The sequence below is a fragment of the Seriola aureovittata genome, chromosome 5 (genome assembly GCF_021018895.1).
Source record: "Seriola aureovittata isolate HTS-2021-v1 ecotype China chromosome 5, ASM2101889v1, whole genome shotgun sequence".
Classification (NCBI taxonomy): Eukaryota; Metazoa; Chordata; class Actinopteri; order Carangiformes; family Carangidae; genus Seriola; species Seriola aureovittata.
In genome coordinates this window covers 25,071,367-25,090,697 of record NC_079368.1, presented here as the reverse complement: position 1 = coordinate 25,090,697, position 19,331 = coordinate 25,071,367, and the positions used below count along the sequence as shown (strand labels likewise).

At 41.7% G+C, this 19,331-nt stretch overlaps 1 protein-coding gene across 2 annotated transcripts; it reads right to left on the bottom strand.

Annotated features, from left to right (window-relative positions):
- Positions 1–5,045: 5,045 nt before the first annotated feature.
- Positions 5,046–17,724, bottom strand: ercc6l2 (excision repair cross-complementation group 6-like 2). 2 transcript variants are annotated; one of them, XM_056376373.1, is made up of 20 exons: positions 17,450–17,724; positions 16,333–16,754; positions 16,102–16,218; positions 15,728–15,921; positions 15,466–15,559; positions 15,256–15,323; positions 14,886–15,093; positions 14,578–14,718; positions 13,961–14,077; positions 13,702–13,821; positions 13,547–13,618; positions 12,621–12,766; positions 12,369–12,464; positions 12,073–12,172; positions 11,671–11,823; positions 11,268–11,351; positions 8,670–9,633; positions 8,431–8,585; positions 7,842–7,999; positions 5,046–6,467 (listed from the first exon to the last, which is right to left on the bottom strand). In XM_056376373.1, exons 1-20 carry the CDS (start codon positions 17,475–17,477, stop codon positions 5,210–5,212), a joined length of 4,695 nt encoding a protein of 1,564 aa, XP_056232348.1. In that variant the 5' UTR covers positions 17,478–17,724; the 3' UTR covers positions 5,046–5,209. The 2 variants fall into 2 exon arrangements, with proteins under 2 accessions (XP_056232348.1, XP_056232349.1); XM_056376374.1 differs by lacking the exons at positions 15,728–15,921; positions 16,102–16,218; positions 16,333–16,754; positions 17,450–17,724 and having other exon boundaries at positions 15,471–15,516.
- Positions 17,725–19,331: the final 1,607 nt, after the last annotated feature.

The window sequence follows — 19,331 nt, the reverse complement described above, 5'->3', positions numbered from 1 at the left end:
ACACCTTTTAATTTACCATTTTCAAAGTCTTCTTGAAAACATCAAATGATAGTAATAATAGTTAATAATAATTCATAATAGTATGTTATAAGTGGCAAGGGCAGTTCTCTTCCTTTACAGACCATCAGTGTGAGAGAGCTTCTCTCCTACAGTTGCACAATAATGGTTTTACCATCAGTGGGATCATATTTTAGCACAAATATTAAGTAAAAGTGGCTTCAACATGTCTAACGCCTCTAGCAGATGAGAGATTCATTAAGGAGGGGGTCAATGGAAAGTCACTGTTTTCATTTCAGTGGATGGCCATTTCTTATGTGGGTGGTCAGGGCTCCGAGCTCGGCCCTCCTCGTGCAGATTGTATGTGTGCGTACGTGTGCAGGGGGAAAGAAAAGGAGAGAGGTGCTGCCTTTGAGGATGCTCCCTGTGTGACTCCTCTCTCCTCCCTGGACACTGCTTGCTTGTTGTTTCAGTAAACAGAAGGGTCCAGGGATGATCCAAGACAAGCACGCAGCCACCGCGGCCCACCCAGGAGCCAAGGTCAGGACCACTAACCTGCAGACACATACGCACACTCATACACTAACCTCACAAATCATTTTCCAGGTTGAACCAGGAGTTTCAGTTTGAAACTGGAACTCATTCATCTTGATGCTTGAAAAAAAAAAAAAAAGTCCAGTCTAACATTGTAATTGTTGAATCAAGATAGCTATTTTCCCCCAACACTGGATATTGCTGAACTCCCAATAAAAATATTTGAGCGAATTATCGGAAAGATATTAAAACCCCAATAGCCAATTACACACACTATGCATTTTTGACTCCATATTTCCTTCAGTGGCTTTCTCTCTGAGCGTTTTCCATCTTGTGAATGTGCTGTGCTTGTCAGTATGACACCCCAGCATAAATATTTGAATATTTACACTAGTTGAAATATTTCTGTGACATAATTACCACCTTGTCTCTCAAACTTTGTTGCTGAGCACAGAGATTCATTCTCACAGGAGTTTTAGGGGTAATTATTTCTCGCAGGAGTAATAATACCTACCGCTTCCCTCCTATCCAGGATGGAGGTCTTTGAAACTCAAGAGGATAATTCCAACCCTTCATCTTCTCTAAAAGAGTAGGCTGTCAGGAACAGGCTGCACTGTCAGCAGGGGAAAGCAAACGAGATGAAGGAAGAAGGACAGAGGTAGAGAGGATAAAAGAGAATAGAAGGTACGGAAGAGAAAGGGTAAAAAAAAAGGAAGAGTTTCAGAGAGAGATGGATTGAAAAACGGAAAAGAAAAGGCCAGTGACTTCTCCGACAGCCCAGTGCTCACATATGGCCAAGCTTTGCTTGTATAGCCTCACTTCAAGGCGAAGGGCCCTGCAAACATAAACAGTAGAGAGGCTGCAGCTGGAGCGGGGAGGCAGCCACTTGCTTACTGAGACTTCTCTACACTAAACAATGGATCAAGTGACGCACAGGCCTTTGGCAGTGCAACAGAGACGCAGGCGGGTCAGAAAAGCCTTTCTTCCTTACGTTTATATCTCTGCTCTCTCAATATTTACCCCATGGGAAAACACACAATTTTCCATTCCTTTTGTTCTGAAGTGAGCAAAAGAGTAGACCTCCCTCCATCTCTGTCTCTCCCACCTTCAAGACAGGACAAGGTCGGAGAGGACAAGTGTCTTTTCATGCAAAATTTGGAAATAAGCCGCTGTATTTTGAACAGCTGTACAACTCTGTCTAGAATTTCAACGCTTTCTCATCGCTGGAGCTCCATACAGGTGTTAGTAATGAATAGATTTAAGCTTAGTTTAGCACAGCCTCTCCTCCAGTGCAATTCATTGATATTCACACGCACAGCCTATTTCTAGAAGCAAACAAAATGAGGATTAGTCTCTCTTACTGAGTGCGTTACTGCATAAGAAACTTAGTTTGTACAACTGTGTGTGTATGTGTGTGTATGTGTGTGTGTGTGTGTGTGTGTGTGTGTGTGCATCTGTGTTATATCTCTTTTATGATGGGGCACAATGGGGAACGGAAGGGCCCAGGAGCCAGTGAATTAACCCAAATTACAGCTAACAGTTGCCTGGGTAACTGGATAGGAATGAGGGGCAAATGGTGTGTAATTTCCTAATGAACGGGGGGAGTTCTTCTTTTTCACATTTAGATACCTCCTCAGCCTGTTACCGTAACAACAGGAAGACTCGTACCCCCCTAATGTAGCTGTTTGCTTGCTGAGTCATCTAAAAGTTTTTCTTTATAGGCCATAGATACAAAATATTTATCCTGTTCCCTCATAAACACCTATGATGGTCAGTTAAATACATCTAATACATTTAATGGTAGCTACATTATTACAGTTAACCTGAGATTTATACACGAAACATTCACGTTTCTTGAGCCTTAAAGACCCGTAGAACAAATTTTCTATAGCAGCTCCTTACCATGCGTGATGGGATTGCACATGAACAGTTTTATGCCTTTTCACAAGAGATTTCTGTATCTGTGTTTTTGTCTGTGCTCTTCTTACTAATTTGAAGTGGGTGGGGCTCAGTTAGAAAGGTGACGTCACATATTTCCATGCAACAATCAGGATTTAGCAAGGTTTAAATTAGAATTTAATGACTGTTACTTGGTTGTTTGGTTGCTATTGATCAAACAGGATTAAACCGCACCAGCACAATCCTGATGAATCAGATTAGCTGATACTTAAGTGTGTCAAAGGAGTTCTTCTATTGCTCCCTGGCCAAAGTTAGCATAAACAGCTGTTTAGTTCAGTATCAAGCTCCCTTCCTTTACTCAGCAAGAGCTGTCTTCAGCACTGGAAAGTAACGCCAACGTAAACTCTCGTTTTGCTTCAGTTTCTATTACTTCTTTTCTTCTACTGAGGTTAGCATGCTAACTGGCTAGCTCTGGGCTGGCTGGACTCTCATCACTTTCCGATAGTGAGTCACTGTAGTTACCAGTCTGCCCTGAAGAATTAAGTAACGCTGCTCAGAGAGAGTATTATAACCTATTATATTGTAAATACAACAATGACTGAGTGTCTCGGCAAGTGACCACCACAACAGCCCGCTCCCAGCAGCAGAGAAAACTTACAAATAGTCTCTTTAAAGTCACTGAATGAGGGCATTTTTTAAAGTGGCTAAAAAATGTTTCTGTGGCTGGCTCCGTCCACAGCAAAAGAGAAGAAGAAATGGCACCTAAAGATGTTTTATATTTTTGTGTTTGTTTGTTTTTACTTTTCTTGTTTCTTATTTAGACACAGACATATAATGCTAGAGCTAAATACTTTGAATTTGAAGCCTAGTTTTACAGTGCTTTTATGTTTAATGCATTTGTACAAGAGCCAGTTCTTAATCAGTGACAGTTTGCAGACCTTCTTAACACATTGCAGAGTAAGCGTATGGAAACCTGAGCCTGGAGGCCCAGGTCAGCATGGGTCAACACTCATTCACAGCTTTTTACTAATCAAATCAAACTTGGTGTCACAGTCTGACTTCTGCAAATAAACCTACAGGGCCAAGGCCTTCCCTCTGCCGCTCTGTCTGACTGTCCAGTTTCTAACAGACTTACATACACCCAGGTTATAGTGGCAGGAAATATAAACAGACTTCTCACCCTGCCCTTGACACAAAGAGACAAGACACTAATGGGAGAACTGGAAAAACACGCCGTCTCTGTGGTGGTATTTCTCATCACTCGTTCTAGGTGTGGGAAATTGCACCACACGGCATGTAATAAAATAAAATACACTCATCAGACTGACTTGAGACATTGTCACTGATCACTCATGCTGGTTATAAGTCTCACTCCAGATCCTTGTCAGAATCCTGCAGTTAGCATTAAGGATAAGCTTTGTTTGCCACTGAGCCATGTTAGCTGGCCTCCATTAGCCTCCAACCACCGTCAGTCAATTGGTGAGACTTTTCTGTTGTCAGTAAAATGCTAAGCCTCTCTGCTATCTCACTTGAACCAGACTATGACTACAAAAAGACAGATAGGGATCTGCAAATCTCAGTTGTGGGTGAAACAGAAAGAGAAAAGTAGAGAGGGAAGGGTTTGTGGTTGGGATAAGAGAAAGGGCTTTTTATTCTCCTATGTCTGTGATTTGAACAGGTGTGACAGATGTGTGGCCTCAGTAATGTGTGTGTGTGTGTGTGTGTGCAGATACTCATGATCCACCACCCACAAGGTCTACATGCATACGCACGCACACACATACTATTTACCGAGCAGAGAGTTCTGTTGAGGCACGAAGTCCTTTCTCTTGTTTATTGATAGCTATCAGCACTTTCTCATTTCTGCTAAAGAAAACAGAACACTGCCACAGAGCAGCTCTCTTTGGGGTTCTATTTACTTCAGTGCGGCAGCTGAAAGAGGTCAAACACAGCTGTGGAGTTCAGTACATGCACGCACGCACGCACACGCACACACACACACACACGTGATTATTTTCATATTACTGTAAAACTATGAATTTGATATGTCAATCATTTTTGGAGAGGTGCCTCACTATGGGAAAGTTAGATACACACATCAACTAATTGCGTGGGAGGTAGGATGAAAGGATGGGTGTGAATACTACTCACCACCCCTCCTCTCCCAGCTCCACTGTCTTCAACTGCTTATTGTTATTTCACTAGTAGCGCAGCAGCTTCCACTCTAAGGGGCGTTTGAGGCGCAACTGAGCAGAGCCGCAGACTATCAGATTACTGCGCAGGGGAACCACACCATCTACACAATATGCACACTCTCATGGGTAGTGGGAGGCAGCGAGGGGGTTCAGAGTGACAGAGATGTAACAGCCATTAAGGAGTTTTTTAAGCGATATCTCAGCAGGGCCACCAACAGCTCTGGGGTGGCAGTCATGGTATCCGATAACGATAATGGCTAATGCCAACAGCTGGCTGGTTTCCTCTGTCAAATCATCCACTTAACATCATGTCAGGTGCAGCAGGAGTTTGTGAACAGTGACGCTGCAATTTTTTATAAGCTTATTAGTTGAATCAAGCAGTTGATCGACAGACGTCATTTTTCAAACAAACAAGGCAAGCATCTGCACCCTGTTTATACAAGTCATTATTATTTTCTCTTAAAACAGTATAAATGATGTACAATTCTGGAATAATAAAATATGCTGAGAAAATCTGATCTATTTAAGTTTTTTCCTCCCTTAGAACCTAAAAGTAAAAAAAAATCCAAAATGTATCTTCTGTCTTATTTCTTCCACAGGAACTTTTCATTAGTCTTCCAGAGACTCTTGCTCTCCTCCTCTCCAGATCTACTTCTAGCTGAAAAGTTGGTGTTCACACAAATTCTCTGCACTTCTGCCAGGTCTGTTAACCTGTTGATACTCTCCTCATTACCCTCATTCAGGATGTCCCAGAAGTCTTTGCGACCGGCCTTTGATGCCTGCACCGGTGTATTGACCTGGTGTGTAGATGGTGTGTGTGAGCTAAGAGAGGAGAGAGGGTCTAAGAGGCCTGTTGAACCAGAATTATTTAAGAGAGTTATTCTGGACGGAGAAAGTTTGGCGAGACTTGTGCTCGCTGACACTGAGGATGTAGGGGGTGTTTTTGGGGTGTTCCTCCGTTGTGCACCCCGGGGTTTGGGTTTTAACAAATCATCAAGGATTGAGGTGTCTCCTATCAGATCTGTGAGGAAGGAATGATTACTTGAGGCAGAAGGGGTCTGAGAATTTCCTCTCTGCCCTTGAAAAGTGTCTCTGGTCCTGGAAGACGATTTCTGCTCTCGCTCCCTCTCCTGTGCTGTGGGTTTGGATAACATGGTGGACCTGCCATGGCTGAGGTCCGGAGAAGAAGGGGTATCTCTGTCTGTGTGGTTCAGGAAAGCAGCAGCCTTCCCAGACCCCAGACCACTGCTGCTGGCCCCGTCCACGCCAAGACCACCACCAGCTCTGTAGCCAGCTCCAGAACTAGAAACACTATCCCTCTTTGTACTCCTGTGTCCTCTGGCACTGTGGACCGTCTCCTCCTGCTCCTCTGACTCAGGGTTTGGAACATTACTTACAGGTTCTAGAACATCATTTAGTGGGTTTTCATGGTTTGTCTGGGGATCTGAAACATCATTTTGTAGGATTCTAGACTTTTTCTGTGGCACAGAAACATTGTCCTGTGGGATTTCAGGCTTAGTTTTGTGTTCCAGATTCTTCTGAGTGTATTTAGGCTTCTTTGTGGCTTTTGGAACATCCATTTGTGGCGCTCTGGTCTCTGTGTGAGACTTTCTGGCAGCTGTTTTGGTGGATCTTGAGGAGGCAGCAGCTGAAGTAGTCTGCCCTGAATCTGACTGGGGGAAGTTCTTTGTGACTGTATTAGCCAGGTCCTGGTGGTTCAGTGAAGTGTAATACTGTCGTAGCCAGGCCACTCTCTGAGCTGAGTTTCTTCTCAAAATCTCCACGACAAACTGATGAATTGAGGGAAATTTGAATTTTTCCGCCATTTCCTCCAGTTGCTGCCTACACACAAAAACACAAAGACAGAAATGAGAATAAAAAATCATCAACGCCCAAAAGATGCTAGACAATGAACAGTAACGAGATGTTTTATAACTAATATCTTCTGATACTTGTCTTCAGTTTCCTGTAAATATACATCATATTCACACATGTACAGTTAGTCTGAGGCCAGAATTTGGCACACATGTGCATACTGTAAAGCAATTCAAATCACACGTAAAATGTCTTTAAAAAGCCACAAGGCCCATACTATTAATCAGATATTCTGCGGGTCCGTCAGGCCCAACCTAAGATGAATAGTTCTCCACATATTCAGGCTCATATCCAAACAGCCATGCAGTATGAGGTGTTTTTCCTGAGCTCCTAGGCAGTCATTAAAACTTTGGTCTAACCAGACTCGGGGACAGAAATACTTCAAAGTCACTGCTGGTACAGCAGCATTATGATGGTGTTATTACCATTTGTGGCTTTCACTGGAAAAACAATAAATAACGGTAACAGCAGTAAAACACGACGTGCATGTGGATTTACATCATTAAACAGCGAGGTTAATTGAGGGGATATCAATATAACTAGTGTGTATTTTTTACTTCCTGGTGAGCCTCTGGGCAGAGATACAGTCTTCCCCTTGGGGAGCGAGATTGGAGCCACAAAGGTGTCTGTGTGTCTGTATATGAGTGTTTGGAAAAGTAGGGGGCGGAGGTGATGCAGACAGAGGTGTGTATTTGAGTACTGTGTGTCTGTAAGTGTGTGTAAATGCTTGTTAGGACGTGTGTGTGTGTGTGTGTGTGTGTGTGTGTATCAGTGTGGGTTTGGAAGTCCTCGGGCGATCATTTTTGGTTAGTCTCAGGAGGTTCTGTGGTTGTGGAGGGGAAAACTGCTGCACTCCTTGGGCATGAACATAACTGCGTAATCTACGGCATGATGCTGGGAAATAGGTGGAAGGGAAAGCTCAGAGGTGGTCTTTGCTAAACACACACGCATGCACACACACACACACAATTCCTGAGGCCCAGGTGGGGGCGCTAAACACTATATCTGTGGTGAATTTTGGCCTACTTCCCTACACTGCCAGGAATTCCTGCCTTCTTTCCTTCCCTCCCCACTACTCCACTTTTTACAACTCCTCCACTTACCTTCTTTATTCCCACCCAAGCTTCCTCTTTTGTTAAAGGCTCCCTTATCTATAGTAATTTTCCTTTGATAACCTACCACCTCTTTTACCCTCGCTTTTTCTTCCCATGGTAAATCCATCATATCTCACCATCTACTATATGCTTCTTTTCTTTGTCTCTCACCTTTTTGCTTTATCCTAGCTACTATTGTCTCCATTCTTTTTTCTTCACCTCACGTCCACTGACACCTTTTCAGTACCTGCGTATGGCTTGGGGAGTCTCTCCAATGATGAAGGTGGTGTGTCTGGTGTGGCACATGCTCTTGCTGGTGAAGGTGACCGGATAGTCCACACTTGGCTTCTCCACCCTGACAGCGGCAGGGTAGGGCAGGCTGTCTGGCGGGGTTGCTGACAGGCTCTGGTACAAGCAAACAACAGGGAAGTTTTATAGAGGCAGTGACCAGCACAAGGGTGAGCTAGTTATTTTTTTGCCTCTGACCCAAACAATGAACACACAAATGATGCTGTTTACAGTGAGGTCTGTGGATTATTGAGTAAAATCCTCACATTGTTTCTTGAAAAGTACATTCCTTTTACACCTTTTCAAATGTAAATATATGGATCTAATCACATTTCCCTCCAAGCCCTGTCAAATAAGCAAAACTATATAACATTCCAGGAAAAATATATATAATTTTTTTAATTTTTATCTTGGGTGAACTGATCCTTTTACTCATCATCAATGCAGCAGTATAGTGCTGGATTGAAGCTGTGGCAGATACAACCACAATATCATATGCCTGAAAAAAAAAAATCACTGAACTAGACCAATGTTACGGTGGTATGTACCTCTGGGGTTCCTAGAAGGTGATTGGCTGGGAGCTGAGAGTACATCTTGCGTTCAAACACATCTCGTATAGCAGCTCTACTGATCAGCTCCTCTGCTTTGCTCCCACCCACCACGCGCTGGTTGGAGTGGGTATACGCCACCTCCTGCACGCCCCCTTTAAACAGAAATATACATCATTCGTTTTGAAATTAAGTTTGTAAATAGTTATTAGCATATTAAAATAGGTATTGACTCTGACCTAGCACACTATCGATTGTTCCATCTTTTCCTTTGGCTGCTGGAGATGTTTGACTTTTCATACTTGTAAATGAAACAGCTTTGGTCATCCCTCTGTCTGTCCTCTGTCTCTCTGTCCTGTCTGTTGTTGCAGCTCTTTGCCCATCTTTTGGCATCTCGACCCTAGATCGTTCTGTCTGTGGAGATGTGAAGTGACTTCCTGTAGATCTCCCTTTCTTAACAGGAGTGTGTTCATCCTCTGAAGATGTGTATGTCTCTATGGCTTCTGTGTATTTGGTTCTGGTATTGTTCCTTACACTAGAAGTTTTCCTCACTTTACTGTTTGAGATTAATGTGTCCTTCTTGGGCCGTGTGCTTGCCTCCAGGTCGAAATCCTCGGATTCATCAGAGTAACCCTCAAAGCAGTGCCCCTGGGGAACTGTTGTTTTAAGTTTGTTGGGCTTTTTGTCTGGTGAGGAGTTGTCATCACTCTTTTTTAACAGAGAAACCTTCTCGTGTCTTACCCCACTCCCATTCCTTCTGTCTTCTTTGTCTAAACCACTGGAGATGTCCAAGGTTTTTGTTCCAAGTTTCGGGAGACACACAGTTCCATTCCCTGTATTGGAGGTACACTCATTCTTTCTTAATTTCCTGTCATCCTCAGCGTCTGTATCAGAGAGGCTTTCTTCGACCCCCGGACTACTGTCCTCTTCACCCAACTCCGGTCTCCCTTTGACCCTTTCGAGGAACCTGGAGAAGCCGTGCTGGAGGAGACTCATTCGACCAGGACCAGTGGCAGCATTCCCTGCCATGTTGCCATCCACTGCACTGAGGTTTGAAGACTTCCTCTTGAACTTATGCTCATCCTCTTCACTCCCACTGCTGAAGTCCAGCACCCCTCTGGGGATCTTTAATGCATCTCTGTTCTCCTTTGCTGGTTCATCTTTTGGTACAAGGCCCTCTGCAGGTGGAGAGTCTCCAGGTTCCTTAAATATAACAGTTGAAACAAACGGCTAAAGAAAAGTGTGGACAGATTGGCACAGATTGTGCAAGAACAAGAAACTGATATGAGAAATGATAATAAACTGTATATACACTGTGGTTGAAAGACAGAGCTACAAATTGCCACAAAAGGCTACGAGTTCTGCACTTGCCTTGTTCATGCCATCTTTCAATGGCCCAGCCCATGAGGCATTTCATTGTGTAATACAAGACAGATGTTTGCAACAATAAATCATAATAAACATCAGTGCGACACATGCCCTCCATCATGATGTAATATGAAGAAAACAAAGGGGTCATAACATTTCCTGGAGTTATATGAATGGGCTTTTATGAGAGCGGCCACCAACAGCGTTTCTAATTTCTCAAAATTTGCCAACTAGATAACTTTCCTCCAATTCTGCAGTGCCCGTGTGTTTACACGCCTCAAGCCTCTTTCTGTGCGTGTTGAAGCACCCCAGTGTATTCTACAAGAATCTGACTGGCCTCAGTGGAGCAGCAGCCTTGTAAAAAGGACAGTGTGCTGAACAGCACAGGCCTGGCTGGGAACAGGATGATAAGGGGTATCGCTGTGTAAATAAATAGCTGAAAAGAGATGATAGACTTCGGTGTGGTCTGCCCCTTCCATTAGGACAAGCAAGTAATTATATCCAGCTGTTTCACACAGCATCAGTGAGAAAGTGAGAGGCAGACAAAGAGAACCTCATCCTCCAGTTTCGCTAAAATACAAAGAACCGAGTGTAAAAATGTTTTCTGTGAGCCAAGGTCTTACAGTGGTACTCCACCCAAAATCTACAGCACTGCAAACTTTTTGAAGTATTAAATATTCATGCCCCAAGTGCTCAGAGGGTTGCAGTAAAAATGTTGTAAATTTTCACACTTACAGGGAACAAGGACTGTGCTCTGCTTCACCTCAGTAAGTTAAGATGGATTCCAAAAGCCTCAGGTTTTCATGCCCAAAAAAGAATCAAATCCTCAACAGAAATTTATGAAAATAATAAACTACTGCTAAGTATATTGTCAATAGTCTTAGCTGAGGCAAAAACATTACTTCTGGGGAGCTTTCCAGTTTTAACATGACATGAAATCAGTGTATTGATCTTTTTCTTCCTTTTCCTCCACCACATCAAACTATTCTAACTGCCCGAACTCAAGTTAACCACAGCTGCTGTGAGGAAACTACAAACTTTTTACAGCTACCTTAAAAGCTTAGCATGGGGTGACTACATGATACTGACGAGATATATTTTGGAGGGGATGAGGGGACTTAATACTTTCTCCATGTTCTTCCTTTAAACGTAACATAATTTATCTAATTTCCTCAGAGTGGGAGCTGTTATTTCTCATAAATGGAGCATATCTCATTTTGGAGTAAACCCCTTAAATGGAATAGGAAGATGATAAGCCACAGAAGAATGGAAGGAAATGTTAAACGAGAGTTACATGAGATTTTGTGGGTTGGTTGACTGACAGACAGGAAGGTCCCTGTTTGAGGTATCCCCTCTTTCACATGGGAAAGGGAGGATGAGTGGGCTGCCTGGGAAAAGAAGACGGAGTGAGGGATGGGAATGATGTGTGCCCTATGTTCTGGGTCTCTGAGAACAGCAGAGTTACTCACGCGAACTCCTTTCCTGTCCTCCTCCTTCTCTTCGCCTGTGTGTGTGCTGGTTGTCATTACACCAGCCTCCACTTGTCCTTCTCGCTGAAAGAGACAGGCAGTCAGTAAAACTTAAATATTTCGCTGTACAACATCAGTTCAGTGTTGATATTCAGAGGCAATAATTGTAGCTGCAACATGCCTCTTTACTACTAATATCAAACCAAAAACATTTTAAGTTAAGGGCCCCTATTACAACTCTTGTGACCATATAAGAGATAAAAGGTGAAAGTTTTTTGACGGCTTTCTGACACCTTGTAGTGTGACTGGAGATACAAGTTAGTGGGGTCAGGTGAGTTGAGGCAGTACACTACAGTAGAACACATCATCAATCAAACAATAAAATGCATGTGAGCTATTTAACCTTTAGTATCTTGCGTGTGAGACATGTCCCTTGGGTCTGCAGCCTGAAGAGGTTTTCAATCCCAAACAGCTCCCCCTTATGGACACCACGCCCCTGCACTGCCTCAAAATACCGCCGGGAGCTCTCCTTGCCAACAACGGAGCACTGCAATTGCTGGAAGGTAGAGGGAGAGGAAATGTATGGATATGTGGTTATAAAAATATCAAAATAATAAATTTATAACCACATATCCATACAGGAAATGTATGGATATGTGGTTATAAAAATATCAAAATAAGGCACTGAACTTAACTACTTTCTGTTGAAAATAAAATCATCTTGTGGAATAGTATTCAGTATATAAATGTAAAACTTAAGAAAAGTGTCTTGTTGCTGAGATTATGATTATATGGTCATAAGTACCTGTTTGTAAACTTGTCTGAGGTAGATCAACTCCTCAACGGTCCCCAATGAGATCAGCCTGAGAACAGTAACATCCCTGCACTGACCAATACGATATGCCCTGACACACACACACACACACACACACACACACACACACACACTTATGTAACATCAATCAGCACAGAATGTTATCAAGTTTTTAAATCCCACAGGGGGAAGCTACAAGAAAATACTCAGATGCAGTAAAACAGCTGTAGCTGTGTAAAAGTGTGTGTAGAATTGTAAAGTCTGTCAAAATGAGGCCCACAGCCTACCTGTCAATAGCCTGGAGGTCATTTGCTGGGTTCCAGGTGGGGTCAAACAGCACTACCACATTGGCCCCTACGAAGTTAAGACCAAGACCACCCGCCCTGAGGGAACAAAGAGTCAGTTATCAGCAGATTCAAGGTTTTGTATTATGTTAAAATAAACACTAACTGAAAAATTTAAGATCTTCACTTTAGGTAAAAGGACCATGAAAGGCCTTATATACTACTTCTCTTTCTAATTTTTATTGGTCTACTAACATGGTGGAAACCAAGCAGAGGTTGATATGAGAGGAGCTGTTGAATTCTTTGACAATCTGGACTCTGTCTTTGGATTTGGTGGTTCCGTCCAATCTGCTGTAGTCCAGCCCCTCTGCCATACAGTAGCTCTCCAGCACATCTAGCAACTGACAGGTCAAAAATACATGAACAATTGTAAAGGGTTTCAAACACATTAATCAATGTTTAAAAACTGACAGTGTCAACCTCTAACTCTATTATGTGAATTATTCAACACCACGGTGAAGTGTTTGTATGAGCGATAAAATGTAGATGCTACACAAACAAATGTAATAAAGAGTAACACCCCCTGGATTGTATATTTAGAGATACACTGTAGGGGTAATACTGAGCCTTGCCCTGTATAGACTCTGGTTCCCAAAAAAGCAAAACATAGTCCATGAAAATATGACCTCATAGCATCCACAAATATCATCATACCGTTTCAGGTGACAGCAACCATTAGACTCTGCAGAGTCTAATTATCTTTGAGACTCTAATCACCCTTAAACTTATAAATTCTCAAGGCTTTACCTATTAATCTATGTCATGAGCAAACCATGTCTCCTGCTACTATTAAGTCATCTGCTCTAACTGCAGTGGCATTTAAGAGTGAGAGTTCAAGCCTGTTGCCTTGTTGAAAAAGCAGAATCAATGTGACTGGGCGTAAAACTCTAAAACCAATGAGTGTGCTCCAGCTCAGACACCATCTAAAATCTCTTTTGGATGACATCACTGTCTGACAGCACTGACAGAATCAAATAATTTTGTTAACGGATCAAATCTTGCCCTGCTGCTCATTCAGCTCTCACACAAAATATCTCTGCTATCACATGTGCACAAAAAAAAAAAATCTATATTCCCTGATTTCAATACGCACAAAGCACCCACGCAAACATGGTACTTACCTTGGTTGAGAGAGAGAAAAGAAGTATTTTATCTTTCTTTTGCAGATAATATTTGAGCAGCTTCTGCAAAACCTGAAAGGAAAATAGATACATTAACTCACACTGAAACAGTGTAATAATCAGCTGATGACTGAGGTTTTGCTCCTAAACTGTACCTTCATTTTTCCACTGTAAGCTGGGTCCGACAATGCCTCAAATGATTCATCTTTGCATCTTTGCGCAAAGTCTGGAAACTTTTGGAATACCATCTGACAAATGGCACTCAAATACTTTTCCTAGAAGAGACAAATTAGCCGTGTTAGTAAACCCAATGCGGAAAATGTGGTAGGAACTACTGGAGTCTGGAGAATTTGTCCAAAAGATAACAGTAATGAACTAGTACAGTAAATCAGTTTCAGTATAACAAGTTTCTACCTGATTCTTGCTGGTTCCTGCAGTGGACCGAAGCAGCGCTACATGGTTGGCAACCTTCCTCAATATGGCCAAGTAACTAAAGTATAACCCTTTCATTTTAACACCTTTGGAGTTTCTCTGCAACAGAAAACAATATTATAATTTAAAATGGACACACTGATATTTAATCAAAAGAATAATTTAAAGGATTCCTCCTTGCATTTTAAGGACCTATCAATCAAATTGTGAGTAACAGAAAGATCTAATGCTGTTGTGAATTTGTATTGTAGTGCTCTGTATAAAAAAATACTATGCAGTAATACAAAACTTCGATACTTGAAGGCTCAGTTCACCTATATTACACACAAAGTTGGTTCCAACTTTATTTCAACACCATAACAGATGAAAACAAATCTGATCTGCACAGCTAGAGAACACTACAGGGAAGTGGGAAAATGTATTTTGTGTGATTTAGGTTTGATCCTTTAAAGTGAACAAAAAAACTATGCAAAGTTAAAAACAGCATCAAACACACTCCCTGAAACTATGTCAAAAATAGCTCAACCCCAACACTCAAGGTTGACCCAACACATTTCACGGCACAGAAGGGCACATGATGGTACAAGGCGGGAACTGACTTCATAGCAGCAGCTTCTGCGAGTGCGTCCACTTTCACAGTCACATTTCTCTGAAGACCTCAGCAGCAACTTTACATCTTCAGTGTCCAGCACTGTCTGATACACAGTCTGCTGAAAGCTGGTCAAAGAGCAGTACACCACCTGGGACAAAACACACCACAGCGTTTCTTTGAGGGATGCTTTGAGACACCAAAGACCTTCATCTCAATATTATGATAAATGGAACATTGTTGATGGTGAACTGTGAGATTCCAAAGAATAGAAAGCCACAAAAACAATAAAGTCTGGTTTGACTTAACCAATCTTACCCTGTCATCCTTCTTAGGTAGTTGTCCTTTGATGAGAGATTTAGTCCTTCTGAGGAACCAATGAGCAATCCTCCTCACCAGGGCTCTGACAGTCTTCCTCCCTGTGGCGAGGGCACGTTTGCTTGCACTGTGCCTCTGCCCTTGCTCAATTGGATCTGAATACTTGTTCTTGAAATGTCCTAAGCTGCCAAGACAACCAGGTACGGCCCTAAATAGAATACAAAACACACAGTATGAAAGCTAACGGGAACTGTTTGCAGCAACAACTTTCAAATTTCTATCATATTGGTTCCACTACAGGGAACAAAATGACTTAATTGTGCATGTAAATATGCAAACGTGCAGTGATATAACAAATCTCTTAAAATACCAGTCCATGACACACCACAGCTCCTCGAGGTTGTTCTGCAAGATGGTGCCAGTGAGACCAATTCTGATCTGATGGAAACACAGGTGCAAAGCTAGCATCAAAAGCTGGCTCCAAATGCAAAGATAAGCTTGATGGGTTTTTTTTAGCAGCTTATTATGCTGGTGGCACAAGTCAGTGTATTTTCTATAAAGTAGAATGGGGACTTCTGACCTTACATTTCAGCTCCTTCATGGCCTGAGTGATCTGAGAGCTTGGATTCTTTATCTTGTGGGCCTCATCCACAACCACAGCAGACCAGTCTATGCTGCAGGGATGGCACAGGTATATTTTTAGTCAAATTCCTTTAGTACCAAAAAATATAAATCTCAAAAAATGAATTTATAATGTATTTTAAAAGATAAATAAAATGCATGTATACAGAAAATATGTTGTTTGTGGTATTCGTTGCTTGTGTGTTCAGTTTGATTCATACTTGTTAAACTGATCCAGACAAAGGCGCAGAGTTTCGTAGGTGGTGAGAGCAATTTCAATGCGTCCCTTCTTTATGCGAGCCAGCTCCTCCTTTTTTCTCAGCCCGTGGACCACCACACACTGGAAATGACCCCATGTGTCCAGTTCTTCTTTCCAGTTATAAAGCACTGACAGTGGGGCCACAATGAGGAACACCTAGATCAGATCACAGAAACAACAAACTCAAATAAATATTTGTGGCTTTAAACTATTGCTACACTTGATTAAATGCACCTGATATTTGAAATTAGAAATGTGTTTGTTTTTTATTTCATCAAATTAGCTTTTTTATTATTTATCAAATTTTTCATGTTAGTAGCATATTTCAGGACCCACCTTTTGGGGTTTACTTTGTATGGAGGGGATCTGACTCTGCAGAAACTGAGGCCTGTTGTTCTTGATGTCCTCCCATGTGCCTGTTTTGTGCAACACAGCAGCAAGAAAACCAATGACCTAAGACAAGATCAAAGTGGTGAAGACAAAAAAAAACCAAGAGAGACATGTGAAGAGGAAATGAAGACCTTTTAACACTTCTTAAACTAGTTTTGCAGCCAATGTACTTTTTACCTGTACAGTTTTTCCAAGGCCCATGTCGTCCCCCAGGATACAACCACTGGAACGGACATAGTTGTTGTAAATGAACCTGATACCTTCCCTCTGGTAATCCCTCAGGTATCTGTTGATGGTGTAAGGGACTCTGTCTTCATCAGCATCGCTCAGCTCTAACGAGACACAGAGCCTGGGGTCTGTGACGCTGCTGGGAAACACTGGTTTTTCCTGGGTGAAGTGATTCCATTCTGGTCTAATGAGTTTTGAGACAGGTATGGCTTCCTCTTCCTCTTCGGCATCTTTATCTTGGTCAGTAAATATCACCCATGCTGTGGTGTCGTTACTATGAAAGGTGGAGGTCAGTCTCTGGATAATGGCTTCTTGCAGGGTGCCATCTCTCGGGTTCGGAGCCAGACAACTGTCACCTTCATGCCACGTTGCTGTGAAATTATGTTGATACTGTATTAATTTACTGTGCTTTGCAACACACAGCTTTTTAAAAGTATAACAATACTTCCCTCTAGGGCTGCAATTAATGATTATTTCCAATACCGACTAATTGATGGGAGCAAATTGTGAGAAATGCCTGATATAAACTCCCACAGGCCAAAGTGATGTCTTCATATGTCTTGTTTTTTAGTGACCAACAGCCCAAACGCAAAGATATCCAGTTTATTATCATATGTGACAAAGAAAAGCATTTGAGATGCAAATACTAAAATTTTTAAAATGATTATTCGATTATAGTTGGAGATATAATTTCTACTTCCCTCATCAAAGGTTCAAAGAGAACATGGCTATTTTTGGGGCGTGTCAAAGAGCATGACAATCAGTACTTCAAGCAAAATGAATCCAAATTTGATATATGAGATAATATCTTTACAGGAGGGGATTCATGGACTTATACCCACAGCGATACACCGATATTATTTCTGTTAATTCCATCTGATATAGCAATTTGTCCCACTGATCAAAAGTCTATTCACTCACTGGTGTGTATCATTGAAAAGTAGCTTAACGTTAACGCTAGTGGGTTTATATTATGAAAGGTAGCTACAGAGGCTTTATGCATCGTCACATTGGAAAACAGTGACCAACAGAGATGTGGCTATAACAGAAAACCCGCCTTACAAACCTTTTTCAGCTGCAGAAGTGGAAGCCATCAGGATGCATTGTCTTCTTCCTGGGGAGGAGAAGTCACTATAGCTTGTTAGCTAGCTGGGTTAGCTTAGCTTTTATTTGCAACAAACGAAAACATCGCAGGTAAAAAAGAGTAGAAACCCATGTGCTCATGTAAAATTCATTCCTGAATCAGTCGCTCATACTTTATCCTCCGTTTATGTTCATGTATCTGAAAAAAAGGCTCAGACAGACACAGGACCTCAGCCGCAGCTGCAGCAGCTGCTCAACTGCAACTTGCTGAATGTTTATGTATTTTCACATCGAGTTCCGCACTTTCCAAGCATTTCACCGCTCTCAAATAAATTTAAAAAGTCTACGCAACGAATTATACATCACTTTAAGAAATGTTTTTAAAACAATTAATGTTTTCATCTTTCGATATATTTTTTCCCCATTACAAATTTCACTTTTGAACATTGCATTGAAAGTGCTGCACAGAATCTAAATTACCTTTCCATTTAATAAATAATATACATGAAGTATAATTCTTCTGTAGTTCCTCACGTTGTATAATGAAAAATGCCAGATTAGAGGGTATTGCCTAATTTTATTGTCCTACTTGTGCTGAGTGCAGATGTGGTCATTGAACGCCCTAATGAGTAACAGTAGCCTATTTAGGTGTGCTAATTGTGAAATTTCATAATGCCACGTTTAATTTATAATACAACTGCACATTTTAATGTCATGTGCAGGTACGGTTTGCCTATTTTGGTGCTCTTTTATACTTATTCTTGGTATTTTGAGTGAATAGCTTTGAGTGTGTATGACCTAATGCGTCCATGCATAAAATATCAGTGGATAAAATGCATAATTCGTGGTCTGGTTGACATTTCATTTCACTTCAATGTAAGTAATGATAGTATGCTATTTTTTTTCTTTAGGCTACATGGATAATGTAATTAAATACTTGATCAGTTTATTTACCCACAGCTTGAAAAAAAAGATGTGACCACAAGGCTGGGGTAAAAGTGCAGAGTGCAGATGCTGCCAGCACTGACACCGCAGAGATTCTTGGAGGGGAAATACAACAGCAATACCATATCAACCAATGTTGCTCAACAGTCAAGAGAATAACATGCAAGTCTTGACAGAAAGTGAAAGTAAAGGAAAAAGTTAAGTAAACATATGTGAAAGACCTGAGGCTTGGTGGTCTTTGGAAATACAATAATAGCAAGGCAAGGAGATATGTTTGTCTGTCGTCTGGGGTTGATATGAAGGCAGTCAATAAGCTCTCTTTAAGGCTGTCTGCTGCTGTGCAGAACAGATTTGTAAACACACAGGAACACTGTCTCAGTTCTCCATCCCCGATTTGACTTTCCCTAAACGCTGGCTGTGGTGCTCCAGATGAGGCACGACAAGGTCCGCTTCTCGCCATGGTACACTGCCATACAAAAATGGAACTTTTTGTTCCTGTTTTCTCAACACTGGGAATTTATAGGGCAGCTGCCGCAGATGTTCTCATAAAGAAAGCCCAAACACTGATGTCAAGCGGTTTACATACTGCACTAGATCTCATACACACTTGTTCTCTCACTGAACCACAAGGGCCTTCCCTGGCCTCATTTGCAATAAAACATTACTACTCAACCAGATAGAGTTGGGATAAATAGATCATTGGCTGCAGATAACAAGTTTTCTTCAAAAGTCATTTTCACAGAAGGCGAGCTGATTTTGTTGAGTGACTGTATCAAGTGGGTTGTGCTGGGCTCTGATTTGATTTTTTTTTTTAAATGAGGTGTTAGTTTTGAAACTTAAAAGTAGCTTTGCTCCCTTAATTTGGTGGAAACTCTAATATGTTCAATTTTATGAAAAACCGTAAATATTTTTGATTTATA

Excerpts from the sequence above, each read along its gene's own strand:
- ercc6l2 (XM_056376373.1), bottom strand. The coding sequence starts at position 17,477 with ATGGCTTCCACTTCTGCAGCTGAAAAAG. Across the intron at positions 14,719-14,885 it reads TACCTAAGAAGGATGACAGG|GTGGTGTACTGCTCTTTGAC; the intron begins GTAAGATTGGTT and ends GTTTTGTCCCAG. Across the intron at positions 6,468-7,841 it reads ACTCCCCAAGCCATACGCAG|GCAGCAACTGGAGGAAATGG; the intron begins GTACTGAAAAGG and ends TTTTGTGTGTAG.